At 55.2% G+C, this 27,208-nt stretch overlaps 1 protein-coding gene and 1 long non-coding RNA gene across 3 annotated transcripts; one reads left to right on the top strand and one right to left on the bottom strand.

Moving 5' to 3' along the window:
• LOC142905646 (uncharacterized) lies at positions 1-17,552 on the bottom strand. Its single transcript, XR_012929680.1, has 2 exons — positions 17,464-17,552; positions 1-2,139 (listed from the first exon to the last, which is right to left on the bottom strand). It is a non-coding gene; the product is annotated as an uncharacterized LOC142905646 (long non-coding RNA).
• LOC116954638 (retinoic acid receptor beta-like) lies at positions 3,001-27,015 on the top strand. 2 transcript variants are annotated; one of them, XM_076052459.1, is made up of 9 exons: positions 3,001-3,937; positions 5,811-6,573; positions 17,467-17,660; positions 18,786-18,927; positions 20,825-21,240; positions 23,131-23,307; positions 24,347-24,554; positions 24,870-25,031; positions 25,488-27,015. In XM_076052459.1, the coding sequence occupies exons 2-9, from the start codon at positions 6,519-6,521 to the stop codon at positions 25,634-25,636; spliced, it is 1,503 nt and encodes a 500-aa protein (XP_075908574.1). In that variant the 5' UTR covers positions 3,001-3,937; positions 5,811-6,518; the 3' UTR covers positions 25,637-27,015. The 2 variants fall into 2 exon arrangements, with proteins under 2 accessions (XP_075908574.1, XP_075908573.1); XM_076052458.1 differs by lacking the exons at positions 3,001-3,937; positions 5,811-6,573 and having other exon boundaries at positions 15,605-17,660.
• The last annotated feature ends 193 nt before the right edge of the window (positions 27,016-27,208 follow it).

Raw genomic sequence — 27,208 nt, 5'->3', positions numbered from 1 at the left:
AGGAATCCGATGAGCTGTGAAGCTCTTTATTTCACAGATGTCCAGTAGGGGCACGGGGTAAGAATGTTACAACAACAACAGGACAACAACAACAGAACAACAAACAGGACAACAACAAACAGGACAACAACAACAAACAGGACAACAACAAACAGGACAACAACAAACAGGACAACAACAACAAACAGGACAACAACAACAAACAGGACAACAACAAACAGGACAACGACAGGACAACAACAAACAGAACAACAACAACAACAAACAGGACAACAACAACAAACAGGACAACAACAACAAACAGGACAACAACAAACAGGACGACAGGACAACAACAAACAGAACAACAACAACAAACAGGACAACAACAAACAGAACAACAACAAACAGAACAACAACAACAAACAGGACAACAACAACAGGACAACAACAAACAGGACAACAAACAGGACAACAACAAACAGGACAACAACAGAACAACAACAGGACAACAGAACAACAACACGCTAGCGGTGCAGTAGTAGCAGCACGTCACGTGGGGCGTCAGCAAGCGCGCTGGCCGGGAGGGCTCACGGAGCCAACCCCGCGCCGTTGAAACGGCACGAGGCAACTCAAGCGCCATCAGCCCCAGCGCGGTTGCACGCAACTCGAAGCAACTTAGAAACCCGGGCGACTACAAGCAAAGCAACTCACGGAATGCGCGCGTAGAAGCAACTTTGCCCTAAACACAATTTGGCCGCGGGAATTGGTCGCGCGACTTACGCCACGAGGGGCCACGCTGCAGCGGGCCACGTGGCGTCTGACCCCTTCCTGACCCCTTCCTCCGGCCTGCCGCGTGCCAACCGAGGGAGGCCGGCGGTGGCGGTACGGTGGTGGTACGGTGAGGGTACGGTGGCAGTACGGTGAGGGTACGGTGGTGGTACGGTGGTGGTACGGTGAGGGTACGGTGGTGGTACGGCGAGGGTACGGTGAGGGTACGGTGAAGGTACGGTGGCGGTACGGTGGTGGTACGGTGAGGGTACGGTGAGGGTACGGTGGTGGTACGGTGAGGGTACGGTGAAGGTATGGTGGCGGTACGGTGGTGGTACGGTGAGGGTACGGTGAGAGTACGGTGGTGGTACGGCGAGGGTACGGTGGTGGTACGGTGGCAGTACGGTGGTGGTACGGCGAGGGTACGGTGAGAGTACGGTGAGGGTACGGTGAGAGTACGGTGAGGGTACGGCGAGGGTACGGTGAGGGTATGGTGGCGGTACGGTGGTGGTACGATTATTTTATTTCGTACCTGCGGGGGGGATTATTTTTTTTTTAATGTCGCGTACCGCAATCCGGCCCCTTCTTATGTCGCACCTCAGGGAGCGAGAGAAACAACAACAACAAGCGAGCTGAGAGTAGCGTGTCGTTTTTCCTGTTTTGGGCTAGATCGCGTAAATGTGAATGTGTGTCGTTAAACCCGATCAACCACCACCTGACACAGGCCAACTCGTAAGGTTTGTCACGTAAACAAAACCTTGCCGAGTGGTTACTAGTTCAGCACTAACCGCCTGTGTGTTGGCGAGTTAAACCACGCTACACAACGCTAACAATCCGCGTGTATCGCGACGTTTCACCGGTAATTACAACGACAACCACCACGACATCAACGACCACAACAACAACAACCACCACAATCGCAACCAGCATCATCAGGCAACAGCGAAAACCTCACGGTGCTCGAATTGTAACGAATAATATCGGTCGTGAAAAGCCGTAGCCATCGTACATTGCTTTTTGTTGATTCGTTGTCGCGGTAGAGAGCTCCTTGCTCTTAAAGCAACTCAAAAGGGCCGTCCGTGAACGTGTTCGATTCGCTTCGCGCAGCTCGAAGCCACGCAGAGAATATCCGGCGTGGCGCAATAGCCAAGCGTGGATTTCAGCGACGCCGGGAAAATCGGCGTGCGTTAAATCGGCGGCTCAGAGTGGCGTCGTCTCCAGAAGGGAATCTTCCACTGCCGTTTGAGATTTATTGATTTTCTCTTCTTCTGATGCTCCACGCGTTGCATTCGTTGCGTGCCAAGCCGCCTTGAAAGACCGAGAGGGCAAGGATGGCGCTTATCGTACATCAAGAGGCGAGAAGCTTCCCGATGAAACTGATGTCGTGAGCTGGCGTAGAGAAAGGGGGGCACAAGAAATTGCAGGGCGTTTCAAAACTTTTTTTTTTAACACTTCTGAGAATTTGCAAACAAACGGCGCAAAAGCAACGCGCCGCCTGGGGGCTCTGGGGAGCACCTGGAGACGATTCCAGGCCACGCGTTGGCAACGCCGGCGAACACGTGGGAAGAGACTCTTTTTGACTCCTTGAAGCCATTAACACTTGCGTTTGTTATCATGTTACAGCGTATCACCATCCGTCCTGTTTGCCATTAACAAACGACAGCCCACACGCAGCCACCGCAAATCCATATTTACCCTTTGCGTCTTTCGGCAAGGTCGCGTAACTTTACCGGAAGAAGCAAATCGTCGTCATTCCCGCAGTCACGAAAGCTCCAGATGCCACGTAACCGTGAACAATGTTCTCGAGGCGCCCTTCGTACCGTAACCGCTGATGGGCGAACAGCACCGGGCGGTACTGAAACAAAGACACAGATCACCGCGCCGCGCCGCCCGAATTCCAGAGCGCCACTCGAGCGGCCAACTCGACAGCACCGGGCGCTGCGAAGCCACCGTGGTAGCTCAGCGCCGAGTGGGAACTTCCACGGATTTCTAACCTCCCCCCCCCCACGTGCCCCCCCCCACGTGCCCCCCCCCACGTGCCCCCCCCCCACGTGACACCCCCCCCCACCGCATCCCCTACCCCTCTCCTATTTTGATCGCTGTGGTGGGGGGGGGGTGGGGGGAGTTGGGGTGGGGCCGGGAATTTTCCAATTCCCCCCCCCCCCCACCAATTAATTTATTAATACTCACCTGGAACAAGCAGGTAAGAGTGCAGCAAGGCAAGAGTCTCGCAGAGGGTGATATCCTCTCTGTCAAATGTAGAAGGCTCATTGCCCGAAACGTCGCCCACGATATATATGTGTCAGCTGTCTATATCCTAAGCGTTGCGTGTGGGGTGCCACGGTGATGCCCTGTTGAGTTGCGTCGTGATACAACCACTGCTGACGCAACAGTAGCCAGAAGCAGCCAGAAGCAGCCAGACAGCAGCAGTCAGTAGCAGCAGCAAGTCAGAATCAGCAGCAGCCAGCAGCAACAGTCAGAAGCAGCAGTAGCAGCAGCCAGACAGTAGCAGCAGTCAGTAGCAGCCAGCAGAAGCAGCAGCAGCAACAGTCAGAAGCAGCAGTAGCAGCAGCCAGACAGTAGCAGCAGTCAGTAGCAGCCAGCAGAAGCAGCAGCAGCAGCAACAGTCAGAATCAGCAGCAGCCAGTAGCAGCCAGTGGCAGTCAGTAGCAGCAGTCAGTAGCAGCCAGCAGAAGCAGCAGTAGCAGCAGTCAGTAGCAGTCAGTAGCAGCAGTCAGTAGCAGCCAGCAGAAGCAGCAGTAGCAGCAGCCAGCAGAAGCATCAGCCAACAGCAGCCAGACAGCAGCCGACAGCAGCCAGAAGCAGCAACAGCCAGATAGCAGCAGTCAGAATCAGCAGCAGCCAGTAGCAGCAGAAGCAGCCAGACAGCAGCAATCAGACAGCAGCAACCAGCAGCAGCAACCAGCAGCAGCAGCAGCAGCCAGACAGCAGCAACCAGCAGCAGCAGCAATCAGACAGCAGCAATCAGACAGCAGCAGCAGCCAGATAGCAGCAACCAGCAGCAGCAGCAGCCAGACAGCAGCAACCAGCAGCAGCAACCAGCAGCAGCAGCCAGACAGCAGCAGCAGTCAGCAGCAGCAGTCACCAGACAGCAGCAGCAGTCAGCAGCAGCTGCATCGCGCAAGGGACGCGACCTCTCCAACACCGCGGGACTCGCTCTCGCCAGGTAACCACGTGCGTGTGTGGAGCGTTAGGAGCCGAGCTGCCAAGTTCTCGTCGCAGTAGGCGGTGGTGAGGGGCGATGCTGCTGCTGCTGCTGCCGTGTGACCCCAAACGAGTGGTTTGCAGGGTCAGGTTTCTGCGTTGGGGTTAGTTCGTTACAACTGCGTGTGGAGTTTTTTTTATTTAGCTATGGAGAGGGGAGCGGGGGGTGGGGGGGTGAGGGACCCCGGAGAACCCGGAGGAAACCCTCGAGGATATTCCGTGCGTGAGACGGAGAAGGGAACGAGAGAGGAGAGAGCAAGGGGAACAGGAGGAAGAGGAGGAGGAGGCAGCCTCACGACCTCCACGCTGCTGCTGCTGCTGCACGGAGCAGAGTCTGTTTTCAGAGTGGGCGGTGACGGGGAGAGGGGGTTCTGAGTGGGGGGGGTGGCCACGTAGAAGCCACGGGGTTTACGGAGAGACTCGAGCCGATTGAGATAAGAGCGAGACAGAGATGTGAGGGGATGGGTGTACAGAAGCCGCAGTGGTTCAAGTGGAGCGCTTCAGCCGCTAGAGACAGCGACATGAGAGGCGTGGAGATGCGAGGGGCCTCGTCCGGGCAGCCGAGGCATCGCGGCTAACTCACGCGCCACGCCTCCATGTTCGGATCGTCACGCCGACCGCGGCGCGCGTGACGGCCCCCCACCCCCACCCCTTCTGTCTGCCCCCCAATCGGTGGAGGTGCTCCGTGTCCCCGTCGCGACGGTGGGGGGGGGGGGTAGATCTTGGGGGCCACGAGGAGGCGCCATCCAATGGCTCGTTGCTGTTTTATTATTATTATTATTGTTGTGTCCGTTCACTTGCGAGTTTGCCGCAAAAGTCATGGCCAGAAAGAGTCAAGTAGAACCCCACTGTGGTCCACGCTCCTTCACTGTAGGTGGAGGAACGTGGAAACGACACAAACTCTCTCCGCTGTACCCCTCTCGTGCTGGGCAGCAGCAGACATTGACACCACCCAGCTCCTGAACCACCGAGCTCCTGATCCACCGAGAATCTGGACCACCCAGCTCCTGATCCACCGAGCTCCTGATCCACCCAGCTCCTGATCCACCCAGCTCCTGAACCACCGAGCTCCTGAACCACCGAGCTCCTGATCCACCCAGCTCCTGATCCACCCAGCTCCTGATCCACCCAGCTCCTGATCCACCGAGCTCCTGAACCACCGAGCTCCTGATCCACCGAGCTCCTGAACCACCGAGCTCCTGATCCACCCAGCTCCTGATCCACCGAGCCCCTGAACCACCGAGCTCCTGAACCACCGAGCTCCTGATCCACCAGCTCCTGATCCACCCAGCACCTGATCCACCCAGCTCCTGATCCACCGAGCCCCTGAACCACCGAGCTCCTGATCCACCCAGCTCCTGATCCACCCAGCTCCTGAACCACCGAGCTCCTGATCCACCCAGCTCCTGATCCACCGAGCCCCTGAACCACCGAGCTCCTGAACCACCGAGCTCCTGATCCACCAGCTCCTGATCCACCCAGCACCTGATCCACCCAGCTCCTGATCCACCGAGCCCCTGAACCACCGAGCTCCTGATCCACCCAGCTCCTGATCCACCCAGCTCCTGAACCACCGAGCTCCTGAACCGTATCGCTGCTCCTGCTACTGCCATGGTCATGTGCAAGGATAGCAACAGAATAAAATCCACAATCAGCCGACGACTATCGCAAAAGCAGACAGGGCACACACATCAGACACCGAGTGACGGAGAGACGTCATTCGTTTACCGACGAACTCGTGACCAAATTGAACGGCGCTCATGGGGCAGTGTAGGAACGCGGCACCGCGTGACTCAGCGCTCCGCTTAGTAGTGTTAACTATCTTTCCTTTACAGATTTCACAAGAAACTCCACGACAACCACAACCACCACAACCACCACCACCACGGGGGGACTCCGACTGACGAGGACTGTCACCTGGGCGCCGCATTGGATGAGAGCCGCTGCCGCCGCGGTTGGGCTCGGGCGTGGTCGGGTGTCGGGGAGGGTGTGGTGGGGGGTGGCTCGTTTGTGACCTCTTGTGTGGTGGTGCCCCCCCCCCACTCTCGCCCCCCCCCACTCCCCAGTAGCCGTCTAGACAGCGTCGCCTCGTGGACAGAAAAAAAACGAATGAGAAATTAAATAAATAAATAGAAATCGAAAAAGAGAATTCGAAAAAGAGCACGGGGAGCGGTCACCGTCGAGAGGGCAGGGATCTGTTAGCACAGCAGCGTCTGGCGCTGAAAGGGTAAAATCCCGCACGGAGGCGATACCTGAAGTGGGATTAAGAGTAAGAGCAGGGAGAGTAAGGAGTCACAGGGAGAGGAGGAAGGAGGAGGAAGGATTCACAGGGAGAGGAGGAAGGAGGAGGAGGAAGGAGTCACAGCAAGAGGAAGGATTCAAGGACGCTGGCCGCTGCGGGGAGACCACCGGCGCCGTTGGGAGGGGCAGGCCCCTACCACGCCACGTACCCCCTCGCTCCGTACCCCCTCGCTCCGTACCCCCTCGCCGCATGCCCGTTCCCCTCCTACGGGGGGTCCTACCCGGGATTCCCCCCCTCAAGCATGGGGGGGGTCGGGTTCCACGCGCAGAGCGACTTCCACGCAGTCGGCCCCTACGGTCAGTACATCCATTCCGCTTTCTGAACTTGTTGTTACGACGACGACGATGATCATCATTACTACGTTCAACTGCCATATACCTACCTACCTACTTGTCTAAATGTTGCAACCTACCTGCCTATAGAGACACACGGACTTACGCAGACACCCAAAGACTCACACAGAGACTCACAGAGAGCCATGAACTTCCAGAGACCCAAAGACTCACACAGAGACCTACAGATTCACACAGAGACCCATAGACTCACACAGAGACCCAAAGACTCACACAGAGTACCTACAGATTCACACAGAGACCCATAGACTTACACAGAGACCCATAGACTTACACAGAGACCCAAAGACTCACACAGAGACCTACAGATTCACACAGAGACCCATAGACTCACACAAAGACCCAAAGACTCACACAGAGACCCACATATTCACAGAGACACCCATAGACTCACACAGAGACCCATAGACTCACACAGATACCCATAGACTCACACAGAGACTCATATATTCACAGAGACTCATACTCACACAGAGGCCCACGGACTCGCAGAGATACCCATAGACTCACACAGAGACCCACAGATTCACAGAGACACCCATAGACTCACACAGAGACCCACAGACTCGCAGAGATCCATAGGCTCACACAGAGACCCACGGACTCACACAGAGACCCATAGACTCACACAGAGACCCACAGACTCGCAGAGTCCCATAGGCTCACACAGAGACCCACGGACTCACACAGAGACTCATAGACTCACACAGAGACCCACAGACTCGCAGAGACACCAATAGACTCACACAGAGATCCACAGATTCACAGAGACACCCATAGACTCACACAGAGACCCACAGACTCGCAGAGACACAAAGAGACTCACACAGAGACCCACAGATTCACATACACCCATACTCACACAGAGGCCCACAGACTCACACAGAGACCCATGGACCCACACAGAGACCCACAGATTCACAGAGACACCCATAGACTCACACAGAGACCCACAGATTCACAGACACCCATAGACTCACACAGAGACCCATAGACTTGACTCACACAGAGACCCATTGACTCACACAGAAACCCATAGACTCACACAGAGACCCACAGACTCACACAGAGACCCACAGATTCACAGAGACACCCATAGACTCACACAGAGACCCACAGATTCACAGAGACACTCATAGACTCACACAGAGACCCACAGATTCACAAAGACACCCATAGACTCACACAGAGACCCACAGATTCACAGAGACACCCATAGGCTCACACAGAGACCCACAGATTCACAGAGACACCCATAGACTCACACAGAGACCCATAGACTCACACAGAGACCCATAGACTCACACAGAGACCCACAGATTCACAGAGACACCCATAGACTCACACGGAGACCCATAAACTCGCACAGAGACCCCTTAACTCACACAGACCCAGAGATTCACAGAGACACCCATAGACTCACACAGAGACCCACAGATTCACAGAGACACGCATAGACTCACACAGAGACCCACAGATTCACAGAGACACCCATAGTCTCACACAGAGACCCACAGATTCACAGAGACACCCATAGACTCACACAGAGACCCACAGATTCACAGAGACACCCATAGTCTCACACAGAGACCCACAGATTCACAGAGACACCCATAGACTCACACAGAGACCCACAGATTCACAGAGACACCCATAGACTCACACAGAGACCCACAGACTCGCAGAGAGAAAAAAAAGAGACTCGCACAGAGATTCATAGATTCACACAGAGATCCAGACTCACACAGAGACCCATAGACTCACACAGAGACCCACAGACTCGCACAGAGACACCCACGGACTCACACAGAGACACCCATAGATTCACAGAGACACCCATAGACTCACACAGAGACCCACAGATTCACAGAGACACTCATAGACTCACACAGAGACCCACAGATTCACAGAGACACCCATAGACTCGCACAGAGACCCACAGATTCACAGAGACACCCATAGGCTCACACAGAGACCCACAGATTCACAGAGACACCCATAGACTCACACAGAGACCCATAGACTCACACAGAGACCCATAGACTCACACAGAGACCCACAGATTCACAGAGACACCCATAGACTCACACGGAGACCCATAAACTCACACAGAGACCCCTTAACTCACACAGACCCAGAGATTCACAGAGAGACCCATAGACTCACACAGAGACCCACAGATTCACAGAGACACGCATAGACTCACACAGAGACCCACAGATTCACAGAGACACCCATAGACTCACACAGAGACCCACAGATTCACAGAGACACCCATAGACTCACACAGAGACCCACAGATTCACAGAGACACCCATAGACTCACACAGAGACCCACAGATTCACAGAGACACCCATAGACTCACACAGAGACCCACAGACTCGCAGAGAGAAAAAAAAGAGACTCGCACAGAGATCCATAGACTCACACAGAGATCCAGACTCACACAGAGACCCACAGACTCGCACAGAGACACCCACGGACTCACACAGAGACCCATAGACTCACACAGAGACACCCATAGATTCACAGAGACACCCATAGACTCACACAGAGACCCACAGATTCACAGAGACACCCATAGACTCACACAGAGACACCCATAGACTCACACAGAGACACCCATAGACTCACACAGAGACCCATAGACTCACACAGAGACCCATAGACTCACACAGAGACCCATAGACTCACACAGACACCCATAGACTCACACAGAGACACCCATAGACTCACACAGAGACCCATAGACTCACACAGAGACCCATAGACTCACACAGAGACACCCATAGACTCACACAGAGACACCCATAGACTCACACAGAGACCCATAGACTCACACAGAGGCCCATAGACTCACACAGAGACCCATATACTCACACAGAGATCCAGACTCACACAGAGACCCACAGACTCACACAGAGACACCCACGGACTCACACAGAGACCCATAGACTCACACAGAGACACCCATAGATTCACAGAGACACCCATAGACTCACACAGAGACCCACAGACTCACACAGAGACACCCACGGACTCACACAGAGACCCATAGACTCACACAGAGACACCCATAGATTCACAGAGACACCCATAGACTCACACAGAGACCCACAGATTCACAGAGACACCCATAGACTCACACAGAGACACCCATAGACTCACACAGAGACACCCATAGACTCACACAGAGACACCCATAGACTCACACAGAGACCCATATACTCACACAGAGATCCAGACTCACACAGAGACCCATAGACTCACACAGAGACCCACAGACTCACACAGAGACACCCACAGACTCACACAGAGACCCATAGACTCACACAGAGACACCCATAGATTCACAGAGACACCCATAGACTCACACAGAGACCCACAGACTCACACAGAGACACCCACGGACTCACACAGAGACCCATAGACTCACACAGAGACACCCATAGATTCACAGAGACACCCATAGACTCACACAGAGACCCACAGATTCACAGAGACACCCATAGACTCACACAGAGACACCCATAGACTCACACAGAGACACCCATAGACTCACACAGAGACCCATAGACTCATACAGAGACCCATAGACTCACACAGAGACCCATAGACTCACACAGAGACACCCATAGACTCACACAGAGACACCCATAGACTCACACAGAGACCCATAGACTCACACAGAGACCCACAGATTCACACAGAGACCCATAGACTCACACAGAGACACCCATAGACTCACACAGAGACCCATAGACTCACACAGAGACCCATAGACTCACACAGAGACCCATAGACTCACACAGAGACACCCATAGACTCACACAGAGACACCCATAGACTCACACAGAGACACCCATAGACTCACACAGAGACCCATAGACTCACACAGAGACACCCATAGACTCACACAGAGACACCCATAGACTCACACAGAGACACCCATAGACTCACACAGAGACCCATAGACTCACACAGAGACCCATAGACTCACACAGAGACACCCATAGACTCACACAGAGACCCATAGACTCACACAGAGACACCCATAGACTCACACAGAGACCCATAGACTCACACAGAGACACCCATAGACTCACACAGAGACCCATAGACTCACACAGAGACACCCATAGACTGACACAGAGACCCAAAGACTCACACAGAGACCCATAGACTCACACAGAGACCCATAGACTACACAGAGACACCCATAGACTCACACAGAGACCCACAGATTCACACAGAGACCCATAGACTCACACAGAGGCCCATAGACTCACACAGAGACACCCATAGATTCACAGAGACACCCATAGACTCACACAGAGACCCACAGACTCACACAGAGACACCCACGGACTCACACAGAGACCCATAGACTCACACAGAGACACCCATAGATTCACAGAGACACCCATAGACTCACACAGAGACCCACAGATTCACAGAGACACCCATAGACTCACACAGAGACACCCATAGACTCACACAGAGACACCCATAGACTCACACAGAGACACCCATAGACTCACACAGAGACCCATAGACTCATACAGAGACCCATAGACTCACACAGAGACCCATAGACTCACACAGAGACACCCATAGACTCACACAGAGACACCCATAGACTCACACAGAGACCCATAGACTCACACAGAGACCCACAGATTCACACAGAGACCCATAGACTCACACAGAGACACCCATAGACTCACACAGAGACCCATAGACTCACACAGAGACCCATAGACTCACACAGAGACCCATAGACTCACACAGAGACACCCATAGACTCACACAGAGACACCCATAGACTCACACAGAGACACCCATAGACTCACACAGAGACCCATAGACTCACACAGAGACACCCATAGACTCACACAGAGACACCCATAGACTCACACAGAGACACCCATAGACTCACACAGAGACCCATAGACTCACACAGAGACACCCATAGACTCACACAGAGACCCATAGACTCACACAGAGACACCCATAGACTCACACAGAGACCCATAGACTCACACAGAGACACCCATAGACTGACACAGAGACCCATAGACTCACACAGAGACCCATAGACTCACACAGAGACACCCATAGACTCAGACAGAGACCCATAGACTCACACAGAGACCCATAGACTCACACAGAGACACCCATAGACTCACACAGAGACCCACAGATTTACACAGAGACCCATAGACTCACACAGAGACCCATAGACTCACACAGAGACCCATAGACTCACACAGAGACACCCATAGACTCACACAGAGACACCCATAGACTCACACAGAGACACCCATAGACTCACACAGAGACACCCATAGACTCACACAGAGACCCATAGACTCACACAGAGACACCCATAGACTCACACAGAGACCCATAGACTCACACAGAGACACCCATAGACTCACACAGAGACCCATAGACTCACACAGAGACACCCATAGACTGACACAGAGACCCATAGACTCACACAGAGACCCATAGACTCACACAGAGACACCCATAGACTCAGACAGAGACCCATAGACTCACACAGAGACCCATAGACTCACACAGACACCCATAGACTCACACAGAGACACCCATAGACTCACACAGAGACCCACAGATTCACACAGAGACCCATAGACTCACACAGAGACCCATAGACTCACACAGAGACACCCATAGATTCACAGAGACACCCATAGACTCACACAGAGACCCACAGACTCACACAGAGACACCCACGGACTCACACAGAGACCCATAGACTCACACAGAGACACCCATAGATTCACAGAGACACCCATAGACTCACACAGAGACCCACAGATTCACAGAGACACCCATAGACTCACACAGAGACACCCATAGACTCACACAGAGACACCCATAGACTCACACAGAGACCCATAGACTCATACAGAGACCCATAGACTCACACAGAGACCCATAGACTCACACAGAGACACCCATAGACTCACACAGAGACACCCATAGACTCACACAGAGACCCATACACTCACACAGAGACCCACAGATTCACACAGAGACCCATAGACTCACACAGAGACACCCATAGACTCACACAGAGACCTATAGACTCACACAGAGACCCATAGACTCACACAGAGACACCCATAGACTCACACAGAGACACCCATAGACTCACACAGAGACACCCATAGACTCACACAGAGACCCATAGACTCACACAGAGACACCCATAGACTCACACAGAGACACCCATAGACTCACACAGAGACACCCATAGACTCACACAGAGACCCATAGACTCACACAGAGACCCATAGACTCACACAGAGACACCCATAGACTCACACAGAGACCCATAGACTCACACAGAGACACCCATAGACTCACACAGAGACACCCATAGACTGACACAGAGACCCATAGACTCACACAGAGACCCATAGACTCACACAGAGACACCCATAGACTCAGACAGAGACCCATAGACTCACACAGAGACCCATAGACTCACACAGACACCCATAGACTCACACAGAGACACCCATAGACTCACACAGAGACCCACAGATTCACACAGAGACCCATAGACTCACACAGAGACCCATAGACTCACACAGAGACCCATAGACTCACACAGAGACACCCATAGACTCACACAGAGACACCCATAGACTCACACAGAGACACCCATAGACTCACACAGAGACACCCATAGACTCACACAGAGACCCATAGACTCACACAGAGACCCATAGACTCACACAGAGACACCCATAGACTCACACAGAGACACCCATAGACTCACACAGAGACACCCATAGACTCACACAGAGACCCATAGACTCACACAGAGACACCCATAGACTGACACAGAGACCCATAGACTCACACAGAGACCCATAGACTCACACAGAGACACCCATAGACTCAGACAGAGACCCATAGACTCACACAGAGACCCATAGACTCACACAGACACCCATAGACTCACACAGAGACACCCATAGACTCACACAGAGACCCACAGATTCACACAGAGACCCATAGACTCACACAGAGACCCATAGATCTGCCCTCACCCCATCTGTCACCGGGCCGTGGAGACTGCTCCATGAACGTCGCTCTCCACTATCGGGCCTCCTCCCTCCAACCTCGTTGAGAGGATTTGGCTGCTGCTGCTGCTCGACATTTCCCCGTGACGATGATGATGATTGATGATGATAAGCCCACTTGGTTGAGCTATCGTTATTTTGTGATGGCCAGGTCGCTTATAAAAAAACGAGCTACGTAGCTCAGTGGGGCCTTACCCTGGTAAAATAAAAGTTTTAGTTCTTATAGTCTGTAGTGCAGCGCGCTATTACACGAACACTTACACATACACAAGACAAATAAAATGTTAGTTATTATCGTCTGTAGTGCAGCGCGCTGTTACACGAACACTTACACATACACAAGACAAATACAACGTTAGTTCTTATAGTCTGTAGTGCAGCGCGCTGTTACACGACCACCTACATACACACAAAAACAAATAAAACGTTTTACTTCTTATAGTCTGTAGTGCAGCGCGCTGTTACACGAACACTTACATACATACAAAGACAAATAAAACGTTTTAGTTCTTATAGTCTGTAGTGCAGCGCGCTGTTACACGAACACTTACATACATACAAAGACAAATAAAACGTTTTAGTTCTTATAGTCTGTAGTGCAGCGCGCTGTTACACGAACACTTACATACATACAAAGACAAATAAAACGTTTTAGTTCTTATAGTCTGTAGTGCAGCGCGCTGTTACACTACCACTTACACACATACAAAGACAAATAAAAACGTTAGTTCTTATAGTCTGTAGTGCAGCGCGCTGTTACACGACCACTTACACACATACAGAGACAAATAAAACGTTAGTTCTTATAGTCTGTAGTGCAGCGTGCTGTTACACAAAATATCCCCCATATAGCCTTAACAGACTGTAGGGGCAAGTGCTGTTAGCGAGCACCTATGAAGGCCGGAACGATACACGAGGGGGTGGGTGGCCAGCACCACGCCCGACCGCCTTTGTCTCTCTAGTGGCAATGTTTACACACTGCACCAGGTACTCATTTGAGGCTGAGTTTACCTAGAGGAGGTCAAGGACCTGTTCAGATATTCGTCACTGCTGTTGGCTGTTCGCGAGAATCACTACCACTCCTCATGTGTACATGCGTACATAGACACACACACACGTGTGCATCACACACACACACAGACATGTACGCAGACACAGACACACGTGTGCGTCCAATACAAAGGTGTGCACACACAGACAAACGCGTGTGCACACAGACGTGTACACAGACACACACGTGTGCGCATACACAGACACACACACACACACGTGTGCACACGTACATGCAGACACACACGTGTGCACACAAAGACACACATGTGCGCACACACAGACACACAGACACACACGTTCGCACACACACACACGTTCGCACACACAGACACAAGCGTGTGTGCACACAGACACACGTATGGCACAACAACTGCTATTCGCCACTAAGTGGCCGTGACGTCACCACGACGGTTGTGCCAGGCTATGTGCACGTTGAGGCCACGTGAAGTGTCGAACGCCCGCTGGCAGGAGGTCACGGGGCAGACCCAGGTGCCGCGGGTCGACTAAGACGACTGAGATGACTGGCTGATGCACCACCTGTGCCCCCTACTGTGCCAACTTGCTGTGCTTTAGCTACCAAGCGCTCCACTCGTTGTTGTGAGCATCGCTCCTCCACCCTCCGTTATTGTTGGAGGGTGACTGCCTCCAACTGCCCAGTAGCAGCGTCCTTCACGAGCCTCCTCCACAGAGGCCGATCTTGATACCACTGGTACCAATCATCGGCAAGTCCACTCAGCTTCACGTCCTCCTGTACCACATCACTCCATCTCTTCTCTAGCCCGTGCCGCGCCCGTTTAGCCCCCTCGATCCAGCCAAACAAAAGCTGTTTAGGCATGCGATGGCTGGGCATGCGGGCTACATGACCCAGCCAACGCAGCCTTGCCTGCCAGAGGAGCTCACCGATGGGACCTTGCCCAGATCTTTCAAGGATTTGTGAGCTCCTCACACAATCCAGCCTGGTTCAACCCAGGATGAGTCGTGGGCAGGCCAGCCTAAATGTTTCTAACCGGCGAAGATGTTCCATTAGGGGGGTCCACGTTTCGAAAGCATAGAGAAGGGAGGGAATGACTGTGGCCGAGAAGACCTGAAGCTTCGTGCGGAGCGACAGACCAGGTAGCTTCCACACAGTGTTACGCAACCAATGAAAAGATATTGCCGCTCGAATGATTTGGAGTGAGACCTCGGCTGTCAAACCGGAGCCGGTCATAAGCACACTGCCCAGGTATGGGAAACTCTCCACTCTCTCCACAACTGCCCCATCACCAATTGGGAGTTGTAGGGGTGAACTGTCCTATGGTACAAAATATTCAGGCAGGTGCTTAGTTGGGTGGGGCTGATGGTAAAGCCCCACCTCTTAGTGGAAAGCTCCAGGTTCAGCAGCAACGCCTCCAACTCCTCCTCTGAGTGAGCAGCAATTACCAGATTCGCATACATAACGTGGTTGGGCAATAGAGAGCCATCCCTTGACCGCAGCCGGGCATCGATCAGCCTCCCATTGTAACTGTACCAGATGGAAATTCCTCTGGTTCAGCTATTGAAGGCTTCACGAACTACGTGGTCGAAATAGATGTTAAATAATGTGGGAGCCAGAGGACATCCCTGTCGCACCCCAAGGTGTACAGGGAATGACTCCGACTCTCGGCCAAATAGTGTTACCTGGGCCCGCTCGCCATCATGAAGGTCCTTAATGATCGTGAGCAGAGGGTCAGGGACTCCAAAAGCACGAAGAACAACCCAGAGCCCAGGCTTACTGATGGTATCATAGGCCTTGACCAGGTCAATAAAGCAGAGATGTAGGTCTTGTTGGAATTCTCTACACCTCTGCCGTAGCAGACGAACAGAAAATATGGCATCTGTGCAGGACCGCCCTTTCCTGAAACCGCATTGGGGCTCCGCAAGCCTCTCCTCAGTGTGCTTAACAAGGCGATGTTGAATAATCCTTGCCAGGAACTTTCCCGGTACACTGAGGAGTGAGATGCCCCTGTAGTCCTTCCAATCCTGTTCACGCACACAGACACACGTGTGCACAGACACACAGACACACACATGTTCGCACAGACACACACATGTCCGCACACACAGACACGCGTGTGCAGACACAGACACACACACGATCGATCGGGCGCGTGACTGCGCGTGTACCAGTCGTCCAGACTGTTGTTATGATGTCATGTAGGGCAGTCTGTCTGTGTGTGCGCACACACAGACACACACACACACGTGTGCACACACAGACACGCAAGCGTGTGCGCACACACACAAACACACACATTCGCGCACACAGACACACGTGTGCACACACACAGACACAAGTGCGCACACACAGACACACACACGTGTGCGCACACACAGACACACACACGTGTGCGCACACACAGACACACACACGTGTGCGCACACACACAGACACACACGTATGCGCGCACACACAGAAAACGTGTGCGCACACATAGACACACACACACGTGTGCACACACAGACACGCAAGCGTGTGCGCACACACAGACACACACATGTTCACGCACACAGACACACGTGTGCACAGACACACAGACACACACATGTTCGCACAGACACACACATGTCCGCACACACAGACACGCGTGTGCAGACACAGACACACACGATCGATCGAGCGCGTGACTGCGCGTGTACCAGGCGTGGAGATGTGGAGCGACGAGGTGGCTGAGCTGGGACCCTCCTCCTTCACCTCTTCCTCCACCACCTCCACCTCGTCATCGTCGTCGTCTTTGTCGTCGTCAGGCCCCCCACTCCATCGTCGCCCGTGCGCCGTCTGCCTGGACCGCTCCTCGGGCCTCCACTACGGAGTCGTCTCCTGCGAGGGCTGCAAGGTGACAAGAGGCAAAGGTCCCCCGGGTAGCCTCTGGACAGGCTGTCCTGGGGGAGGGGGGCAAGTGCTCTTTGCGAGTAGCGCCCGCCCGTGAAGGCCGGCACGGCACCACGCACAGGTGCCGTGGTCTCCCCCAGCGCTGCTGTTTAATACGGGCGCCACGGTGGGAGATGTGAACTCCCTCGCCTGGTATGCAGGAAGTCCTGGGTTCCATCCCGACTCTGACGCCTGCTGCTGCTGCTTCTGTATATTTGGAGTTTGCGTGCCTCTCTCTCTCTTTCCCCGTGGTCGCGTGGATTTTTCTCCAGGTCCTCCGTTTTTTCCCTCCACATTAACAAACACGCGTTTGGGGGCATTTTGCAGCGACACATTTCCACGTGATGATGAGAAGCCACTTCGCTGAGCTATCACGTGTGGCCAGGTGACTTCTGAAAAAGAGCGACATATCTCAGTGGGCTTTACCTGGTAAAATAAAATAAAAGCAGAGTTTAGTTTAGTAATACTTGTACACACCGCACCCAGTACTCGTTTAAGGTCGAGTCTAGCTACGGGAGGCCCAGGACAGGTTTCACAAGTTTGACGCTAATGTTTGCCGTGAGCGGGAATCGAACTCGGGTCGCCGGGTTCGCAGGGAAACGCGCTCACCGCTACTCCCCAAACACACCGCGCACCGACGGTGGGGGGTAATGGTGATGATGATGGTGCTGCTCATCGTACCGCTGATGTTGGAGATGATGACGACGACGATGATTGTTGTGGTGGTGGCAGTGATATTCACGGTGATACTCACGATGATGATGTTGATGCCGATAGTGGTGCTGACGATGATATTGGACACTGTCAATGTTGAGATGGCGGTTTCCCCCCCCCCCCCCCCCCGTGGTGGTGATGGCGACGGTGCTCATGGTGACGTTGATGGTGATGGCAATGTTGATGGTGACGTTGACGGTGATGGCAATGTTGATGGTGACGTTGACGGTGATGGCAATGTTGATGGTGACGTTGACGGTGATGGCAATGTTGATGGTGACGTTGATGGTGGTGACAATGACGGCGACGTTGATGGCGGTGGTGACGTTGATGGCGATGACGTTGATGGCGGTCCCCCGCGTGGTTGTGATGCCAGGGCTTCTTCCGCCGCAGCGTGCAGAAGAAGGCAATGTACGAGTGCGCCCAGGACCGGCGCTGCACCATCAACAAGCTCACGCGCAACCGCTGCCAGTTTTGCCGACTGCAGGGATGCCTGGCCGCGGGAATGTCGCGCGAGTGTGAGCCTCCCTCCCCACCTACAACAACAACAACCGACATTCACCACCAAATGGTGGTGAATGGCTATGTGCCGAACGCACGCTGGCAGGTCACGGGGCAGACCCAGGTGCCGTGGGTCGACTGACTGGGATGACTGGCCGATGCACCGTCAGTGCCCCCTACTGTGCCAAATTTCTCTGTTTTAACTGCCCGGCGCTCTGCTCGTTGTTGTGAGCGTTGCTCCTCTGCCCTTTGTTGTTGCCGAAGGGCGACTGCCTCCAACTGCCCAGTAGCGTCCTTCACGAGCCTCCCACAGAGTAGCCGATCTTGACACCGCTGGTACCAGTCATCGGCAAGTCCACTCAGCTCCGCATCCTATGGTACCGCATAACTCCATCGCTTCTCTAGCCCATGCCGCGCCCATTTAGCCCCGTCAATCCGGCCGAACAAAAGCTGTTTGGGCATGCGGTGGCTGGGCATGTGGGCGACATGGCCCAGCCAACGCAGCCTTGCCTGCCGGAGGAGCTCACCGATGGGACTTTGTCCAGATCTTTCAGGGATTTCTGAGCTCCTAACATAATCCAGCCTGGTTAAATCCAGGGTGGATCGTAGGCAGGCTAGCCTAAATGTTTCCAACCGGCGAAGATGTTCTATTAGGGGGGGATCCACGTTCCACAAGCATAGAGAAGGGAGGGCATGACTGTGGCTGAGTAGACCCGAAGCTTCCACACAGAGTTACGAAGCCGATGAAAAGATAATGCCGCTCGACTGATTTGGAGACCTCTGCTGTCAAACTCTCCACTCTGTGGAAACTCTCCACTCTCTCCACAACTGCCCATCACCAATTGGAAGTTGTGGGGGTGGAATGTCTGATGGTACAAAATACCCAGGCAGGTGCTTAGTTTTGGTGGGGCTGATAGTAAGGCCCCAGCTCTTAGTGGCAAGCTCCAGGTTCAGCAGCAGCACCTCCAACTCCTCTGAGTGAGCAGCAATTACCAGATCGACATACATAAAACATGGTTGATTAATAGGGAGCCATCCCTTGCCCACACACCGGCATAGATCAGCCTCCCATTGTATTTGTACCAGATGTCAATTTCCCTGGTACCACCATCGAAGTCTTCATGAACTAATAGATGTAAAAAAATGTGGGAGCCAGAGGACATCCCCGTTGCACCCCAAGGTGTACAGGGAATGGCTCCGACTCCCGGCCACGTAGTTTTACCCGGGCCCGCTCACCATCATGAAGGTCCTTAATGATCGTGAGCAGAGGGTCAGGGACTCCAAAAGCACCAAGAACAACCCAGAGCCCAGGCCTACTGATGGTATTATAGGCCTTGACCAGGTCAATAAAGCAGAGATGTAGGTCTTGCTGGAATTCCCTACACCATCTTCTGTAGCAGACGGACAGAAAATATGGCATCTGCGCAGGACCGCCCTTTCCTGAAACGGCATTGGGGCTCCGCAAGCCTCTCGTCAGCGTGCCTGGCAAGGCGATGTTGAATAATCCTTGCCAGGACCTTTCCCGGCACACTGAGCAGTGAGATGCCCCTGTAGTTGTTACAGTCTGTGGACAGGGCCATCATAGCGATCAGCTCGCCGCCACCTACACCAGTGACTAACATCTGACCCGGTCCTGGGCCTTCATCGAGTTGATTCTGGTACGGTGAGTCGCGAACATTGAGACGAAGGGCGGCCAGGCGTGGTGCTGGCCACCCACCCCCTTCGTGTGCCGTGCCGGCCCTCATAGGTGCCGCTCGCGAACAGCGCTTGCCCTAAAGGCCTGTTACAGGCTACACTGGGGGGCGGTGGGGTCTTTGTCTTTGTGTGCACGCCTGCGTGTGCCGCTCTCTGTCCGAAGCCACACGGCCGACGACGACAATAACCTTGACGTTCGTGTCGGTGCGTTCCGCCCAGTGGTGAGGAACGAGCGTGGGAAGAGGCGCAAGGAGGAGTGCGAGGAGGAGGAGGAGGAGGCGGAGGAGGATGAGGCGGGAGAGGGGGGCGGTCACGGAGGCACGGGAGAGAGGAGGAGGAGGAGCGCCGAGGGAGAGGAGGCGGTGGCGGCCAAGCGGTTCACTGCTGCGACGGCAGAACGCGGTGACGGTGGTGGTGCCGACGGTGGTGACGGTGGTGACGACGGTGGTGGTGCCGACGGTGGTGACGGTGGTGGTACCGACGGTGGTGACGGTGGTGGTGCCGACGGTGGTGGTGCCGACGGTGGAGGCGGTGGTGGTGACACAGAGACCGAGATGGACGCCCTGATACAGAACGTTCGGCGGGCTCACCAAGACACCTTCCCATCGCTCCACCAGCTTGGCAAGTACACCACGGTGAGAGCACCAGGGTGAGGTCACCAGGGTGAGGTCACCAGGGTGAGGACAGACACCAGGGTGAGGTCACCAGGGTGAGGTCACCAGGGTGAGGTCACCAGGGTGAGGACACCAGGGTGAGGTCACCAGGGTGAGGACACCAGGGTGAGGACACCAGGGTGAGGTCACCAGGGTGAGGACACCAGAGTTAGGTCACCAGAGTGAGGTCACCAGGGTGAGGACAGACACCAGGGTGAGGACACCAGGGTGAGGACACCAGGGTGAGGACACCAGGGTGAGGTCACCAGGGTGAGGACACCAGGGTGAGGTCACCAGGGTGAGGACAGACACCAGGGTGAGGTCACCAGGGTGAGGACAGACACCAGGGTGAGGTCACCAGGGTGAGGTCACCAGGGTGAGGACAGACACCAGGGTGAGGACAGACACCAGGGTGAGGACACCAGGGTGAGGTCACCAGGGTGAGGTCACCAGGGTGAGGTCACCAGGGTGAGGTCACCAGGGTGAGGACAGACACCGGGATGTCACCAGGGTGAGGACACCAGAGTGAGGACACCAGGGTGAGGTCACCAGGGTGAGCGCCCCTCGCCCCACGCTCCCCGAACCTCTGCCAGGTCACACCGACCTGAAACGACGAGTCGAGAGACAGCAGCACTCGGGTTACTGGAGCCCTCGGTGCCAGAACACGTGGCCTTTACACAGCCGTCAACCCGTACGGTTCACGCCGTGTTCTTCTACATGGATGTTGAGTTGTCAGATCCATGCGGCGTTACAGCCGTTTCAATACGGGCAACAAAAATAAGTTCGTCTATTTGTTTGCGTTTCTCCCTTGTGATGGGACTTTGTAGGACGAACGTTGATATTTAAGGACACAGGGTGACCAATAAGGTCTGAATTGGTCCGTAATAAGGTCGGCACTGATAAGGGGTTGACGGGATGTGTTTATCGTGTTTATACCGCAAAACAGAATTAGTGGCGTCTCGTAATAACAGGGTTTTCCCCTTTTTTCTGCCAACAAAACTGAAACCTTTTTACAAGGATTCATGTCTGCATTAACCACAAAATCTGCAGTCAAAATGCAAACAAAAAACATACTATGATAATATCACCCCGAGCCCTCATTACTTTGATAGTGCATTGTCTTTGAGCTGTGTGATGCCTTCTGGCGTCATGTGGTCGAGCACCAATTGGGTCGAGGCTCAAAAGAAAGCCGTCCCTTGGTGTGGACCAGTTTCAGAACAATGCCAATATATTATCATAGTATGTTTTTTGTTTGCATTTTGACTGAAGGTATTGTGGTTAATGCAGACATGAATCCTTGTCAAAAGGTTTCAGTTTTGTTGCCAGAAAAAAGGGGAAAAACCCTCTTCTTCTTTGGTTCTTTCGGTAAAGTCACGTAGAATGAGAATAAAGTAATAAATTGATAAAATAACACAATAAAATTACCACGTTTCGGCCACAACACAAGCGGCCTTCATCAGGTGTTGTGGCCGAAACGTCATGAGAATATTACTGTGTTATTTTATTTTATCAATTTAATATTTTATTCTCATTCTACGTGACTTTACCGAAAGAACCAAAGAAGATGAATCCTTGCAGTCACGAAAGCTTTAAATCGAAATTTAAAAACCCTCTTATTACATTTTGGTACTGGCAAAGGAGGTCTAATGAGATAGTGGCGTCTCGTGCTGCGGCTTACACGGGTCTCACTGTTGATGCTAACGATTACGAGACACTACTCATGACACTGCTGATGATGGCACTGCTGCTGGCAACAACGATGGCACTGATGATGATGATGATGAAGGCACCGCCGCTCATGATGGCGACACTGATGATGACACGGGCGGGGGTGGGGGGGTGGTGACGCCGCCGCCGATGATCCGCACGTAGAAGTCGAGCTCGGACCACCGCGTGCAGCTGGACCTGGGCCTGTGGGACAAGTTCAGCGACCTCTCCACCCGCTGCATCGTCAGCATCGTGACTTTCGCCAAGCGCGTGCCGGGCTTCGACTCGCTCTCCATCGCCGACCAGATCACGCTGCTCAAGGGCGCGTGCCTCGAGATCCTGGTTCGTCTCTCGGCCAGCGAGCCAACCGCCGCGGTTAGCCGGGAAACCCATCGATCTGTCGACGACTCGGTCGGTCGATCAATCAGCGAGTCAGTCGGTGGGTTAAATCAGCTGGTCGGCCAGGCTGACTTGGCGAAAGCCATCCGACCAGTACTGTTTCGTACCGCGTTTTGTTTGGCACGATGTCCGCGAGGTTTCGCTCCGTGCTGGGGACCGCTGATGCTCCCCATCCCCCCCCCCACCCCTCCCAAGTAACCACATGGAGACGTCACGTGTGACCTCGCCTGCGGGCCATAGCGGAGCGCACAAGGCCCCATGTTTGCCGTAGCGCGTCGCTGTGTTCTGTGGGCGCGTCGCCAACGTTGCCTCCCGTGCGTTCCACATTCCTCCTGCACGGTGTCCGTGCCGCAGCCGGCGTTCACGAGCCAGAGGCGGATGCAGAAAGAAACCTCCCAGGGTGGGAGGGTGAGCGGGGCGAGTAGTCCCAGAATTTAAAGGTTTAAAAAAAAAATAGGGCCTTGCATTAACCAAAAAAACCCCGAAATCAACAATGTTCGGTAAATATCGACAAAATACCAATACTGTGGGTATCAAGGAAGGGGGCTCAAGGGGGGGGGGGGTCACAGCCCCCACCATCTCCACCACCTCCTGGGATCCGCCACTGCTCCGCGCCCCACTCCAAAAAAAAATCTTCCTTGACCCACGTCTTTTTGTGGCAACAGCTGCTCTGGACGTAGTTCATCTTCTTTCGCACCACCGTACGTAGCCCACCACCGTGCTCATCGGAGGTGTGGGCCGGGGTCGAAGGACAACAAACTAAACGCAACAACAAGCAGTTCTAAAGAGATGAGTTTCTCAATCTAGATTATTTTAAAGTGCACAGGCGGAAGGAAGAGCGTTCCAGACGGGCGCGGAAGCGCACCCGACGCGGTGACCACCATCTTTGTTCGACGGCCGAGCCAAAAGCCGCCGCCGCTGCTGCCCTGACCCCAACCTCACCTCTTCGACCCCTTCACCCCCCCCCACCGGCACCCCGCAGATCCTGCGCATGTGCACGCGCTACACTCCGGCGAGGGACACGGTGACCTTCTCGGACGGCCTCACGCTCACGCGCACGCAGATCGGCAGCGCGGCGCTGGGCGGCCCGCTGACCGACGACGTCTTCGCCTTCGCCGGGCGGCTCCACGCGCTGGCGCTGGACGACGCCGAGGCCGCGCTGCTCAGCGCCGTCTGCCTCGTGTGCGGCGGTGAGGCTCGCCGCGGGGGGGGGGGGAGGGGGGTCGCGGGGGGCCGCGAAGGCCGCGGCGGTCCGGCGACAGACGGCGCGCCGCTAGGGTTGCAAGCCGAGCGGGCGAAAGATGAGCGGCAACCAGGGAGCTCGAGAGAACGGCCCAGAGTGGGGGGTTGGGAGGGGGGTGAGAGGGGGGTGAGAGGGGCGCGGGGTGGGCAGGGGGCTTGGTGCGGGGAGGGTGGGAGACCCCCGTCGATCCCACACACTGCCCGGCCAGGCCCAGCGAGTAGGCCGTCGCTAACCCGTCCGCTCCGGACTCCCCGGCCGGCAGACCGCGAGGGGCTGGAGGCGACGGCTCGCGTCGAGCGCCTGCAGGAGCCGCTGCTGGCGGCGCTGGAGCGGCACGCGGGGCGACGGCGACTCCCGGCGCAGCCCCGGGCCTTCGCGCGCATCCTCATGGCCGTCGCCGACCTGCGCGGCATCGGCGCCAAGGGTGAGAGGCCGACCGCGGCCGGCGCGGCGGGCCCGGCGCCGCGGGCGATTCGGGCGCCGTCGACGCCGGGGTTCGTCGAGCGGCTGCCTCGGCGCTCGCCCGCGGGCGACCCCCAAAGTCGTTCTCGCCTCTCGCCCGCGAGAGCGGCGGGCCGGGTGCCGTGTGGCTGCGGCGTTACAGGTCGACTCGCAACGACGTGGCTACGGTTCTGGGTGAACGTTGGCCGCCACGGTCGACTCCAGTTATTGACTTGGCGGTCTGCAAGACCGGTGGTGGTGCGGACGAGACCCTTGAGGGGCTGCCGCACCTTCCACCGGCGCCTCACCGGCGAGAGAGAGCCCAGCAGCTCAACGGGCTTCGCCCGGCGGTGAAATGACACTCCCAGCCGAGATTCTCCCACGTCGATCCATCCCTTCCGCACCCCCCCCCTCCCCCTCCCTCCCCCACCCCGCACAGGCGCCGAGCGAGTCCTCACCCTCACCACCGAGATCCCCGGCTCCCTGCCGCCGCTCATCCGCGAGATGCTCGACAGCTCGGAGCGCACGCCACCGCATTCCGCCGGGGGCCATCGCCACGGTGGACGCGGCGGCGGTGGCGGGCGGTGACGTCACCGAAGACGAGTTTTCCCCCGCCGTCCGCGGGCCCTGGGGACCTTCCGGCACGACCCGCGGCTTCGCAGCCTCGTGAGCAAGAGCAACGCAGCCGGGCGTCGCCGTCCGTTCACGGAACAACGGCGAAATTCGGAACGTCGGGGTCGAGCGTCGTTCCGCGTCGTTCGTTCGTCCGCTGCTGCAGAGCGTTCGCAAGGTCGGCGGTCCGGAACCGAGAGGCCGCCCCGTTTAATACCGCGGGGTGCGCGTAACAACCGTAAAGATCCCGCATTTGCCAAATTGCTTGCAAGTTACTCGTCACGGAAAAGCCACTTAGCACCGTCCCACCCTGCTGGCAGACCGATGCCCACTCCTTGCAGACCGGCGCAGTCTTCAAAACATGGGGCGAGGTGTAATAACGATCACTTTCACGCGTAGGCTTTCACGACCAATATCACGATTCGCAGCGTTGTGTGGGCGTCATGCCGCAGCCCTCTAAGCCGCCCATCGAACGATCAAATGGAGCCGTCGACGTCACGGGAAAGTGCGCCGATCGGTTTGGGTCTCTCACCCAAACTGGAGGAGCCCGAAGCGAGAATTTTCCCAATTGTACACGAAACGGCGTTCCCGCTGGAGATGTTACGACGTCAGCCGGCGACCGCCGGGCGATCGCAGAGAGCCCGAGCTCTCCTCCCGGGCGTCGCGGGTCCGTCGATTCCCAGACGACGCCGGGCGTCGTGGTTCTGGCGTCGCCCCCGAATCAAGAGGAGGCTGCGTGTGCAGCGCCTTCTCTCTCACCACGTCACCTGGTCACCTCCCCCCCAACAACGCCTGCACTGGCATACACTGCCCCCATCCCCCCCACCCCCGCCGCTCCCCACCTCAATGACCCTCATCCAGTCATCCAGTCATACGTGTACAGGTACACACAAAGATGCCCCGTGTAGCCTTGAACAGACTGTTAGGCAAAGTGCTGTTCGCGAGTAGCACCTACGAAGGCCGGCACGGGGGGGGGGGGGGGGGGCTGGGGAAGGGGTTGGGGGGAGCAACACCACGACCGTCCACCTTTGTCTCCCCAGTGCTGTTTACATTTTCAAGCCGGAACGAGTACTCGTACAAAGCAGAGTCGTCGACCTAGGGGAGGCCCAGGGACCGGTTCAAATATTCTTTCTTGTCGTGAGCGGGAATCAAAGTCTGGTCGTCGGGTTCGTAGCGCGGGGCGCCAACCACCTCACCACCGCTCTCCAATGTGCGTGCACGCACGCGCTCGGCTGTGTTAACTTTGGGAGCGCAATTTTTAGTTTTTGTAACAATGGATGCATTTCTGGCAGTGTTGATGTTTTTCGTTAGTTTTTAACTAAACGTTTAAATGAAAATAAAATGCAAGAACCACTTGCCCTTCTCCCAAATCTTTGATGTTGAATACCACCGTATTCTACGGATTGGAAGGCGCTCCGGAGAGCAAGATGCATCTGGTCTCAGGGTACGACCCAAGATCTCAGGGTACACAAGCAAAGATCAGTCGGTGGGATACTTGCAGTGCAGTTCCACGGGCGTCTGTGCGAGTCTGTGGCTTCTCCGAGTAAT

This window comes from Petromyzon marinus, chromosome 56, assembly GCF_048934315.1.
Source record: "Petromyzon marinus isolate PM22_M1 ecotype Great Lakes invasive population chromosome 56, UKy_Petmar_22M1.pri1.0, whole genome shotgun sequence".
Taxonomy (NCBI): Eukaryota; Metazoa; Chordata; class Hyperoartia; order Petromyzontiformes; family Petromyzontidae; genus Petromyzon; species Petromyzon marinus.
This window is presented reverse-complemented; position numbering and strand designations above follow the sequence as displayed.

Bases quoted from the DNA above. Each gene is read 5' to 3' on its own strand.
- LOC116954638 (XM_076052458.1), top strand. From the start codon at position 17,322: ATGTTCACGCACACAGACACACGTGTGCACAGACACACAGACACACAC. The intron at 17,661-18,785 runs GTGACAAGAGGC...TTGTGATGCCAG, and splicing joins TCTCCTGCGAGGGCTGCAAG to GGCTTCTTCCGCCGCAGCGT. The intron at 25,032-25,487 runs GTGAGAGGCCGA...CACCCCGCACAG, and splicing joins GCGCGGCATCGGCGCCAAGG to GCGCCGAGCGAGTCCTCACC.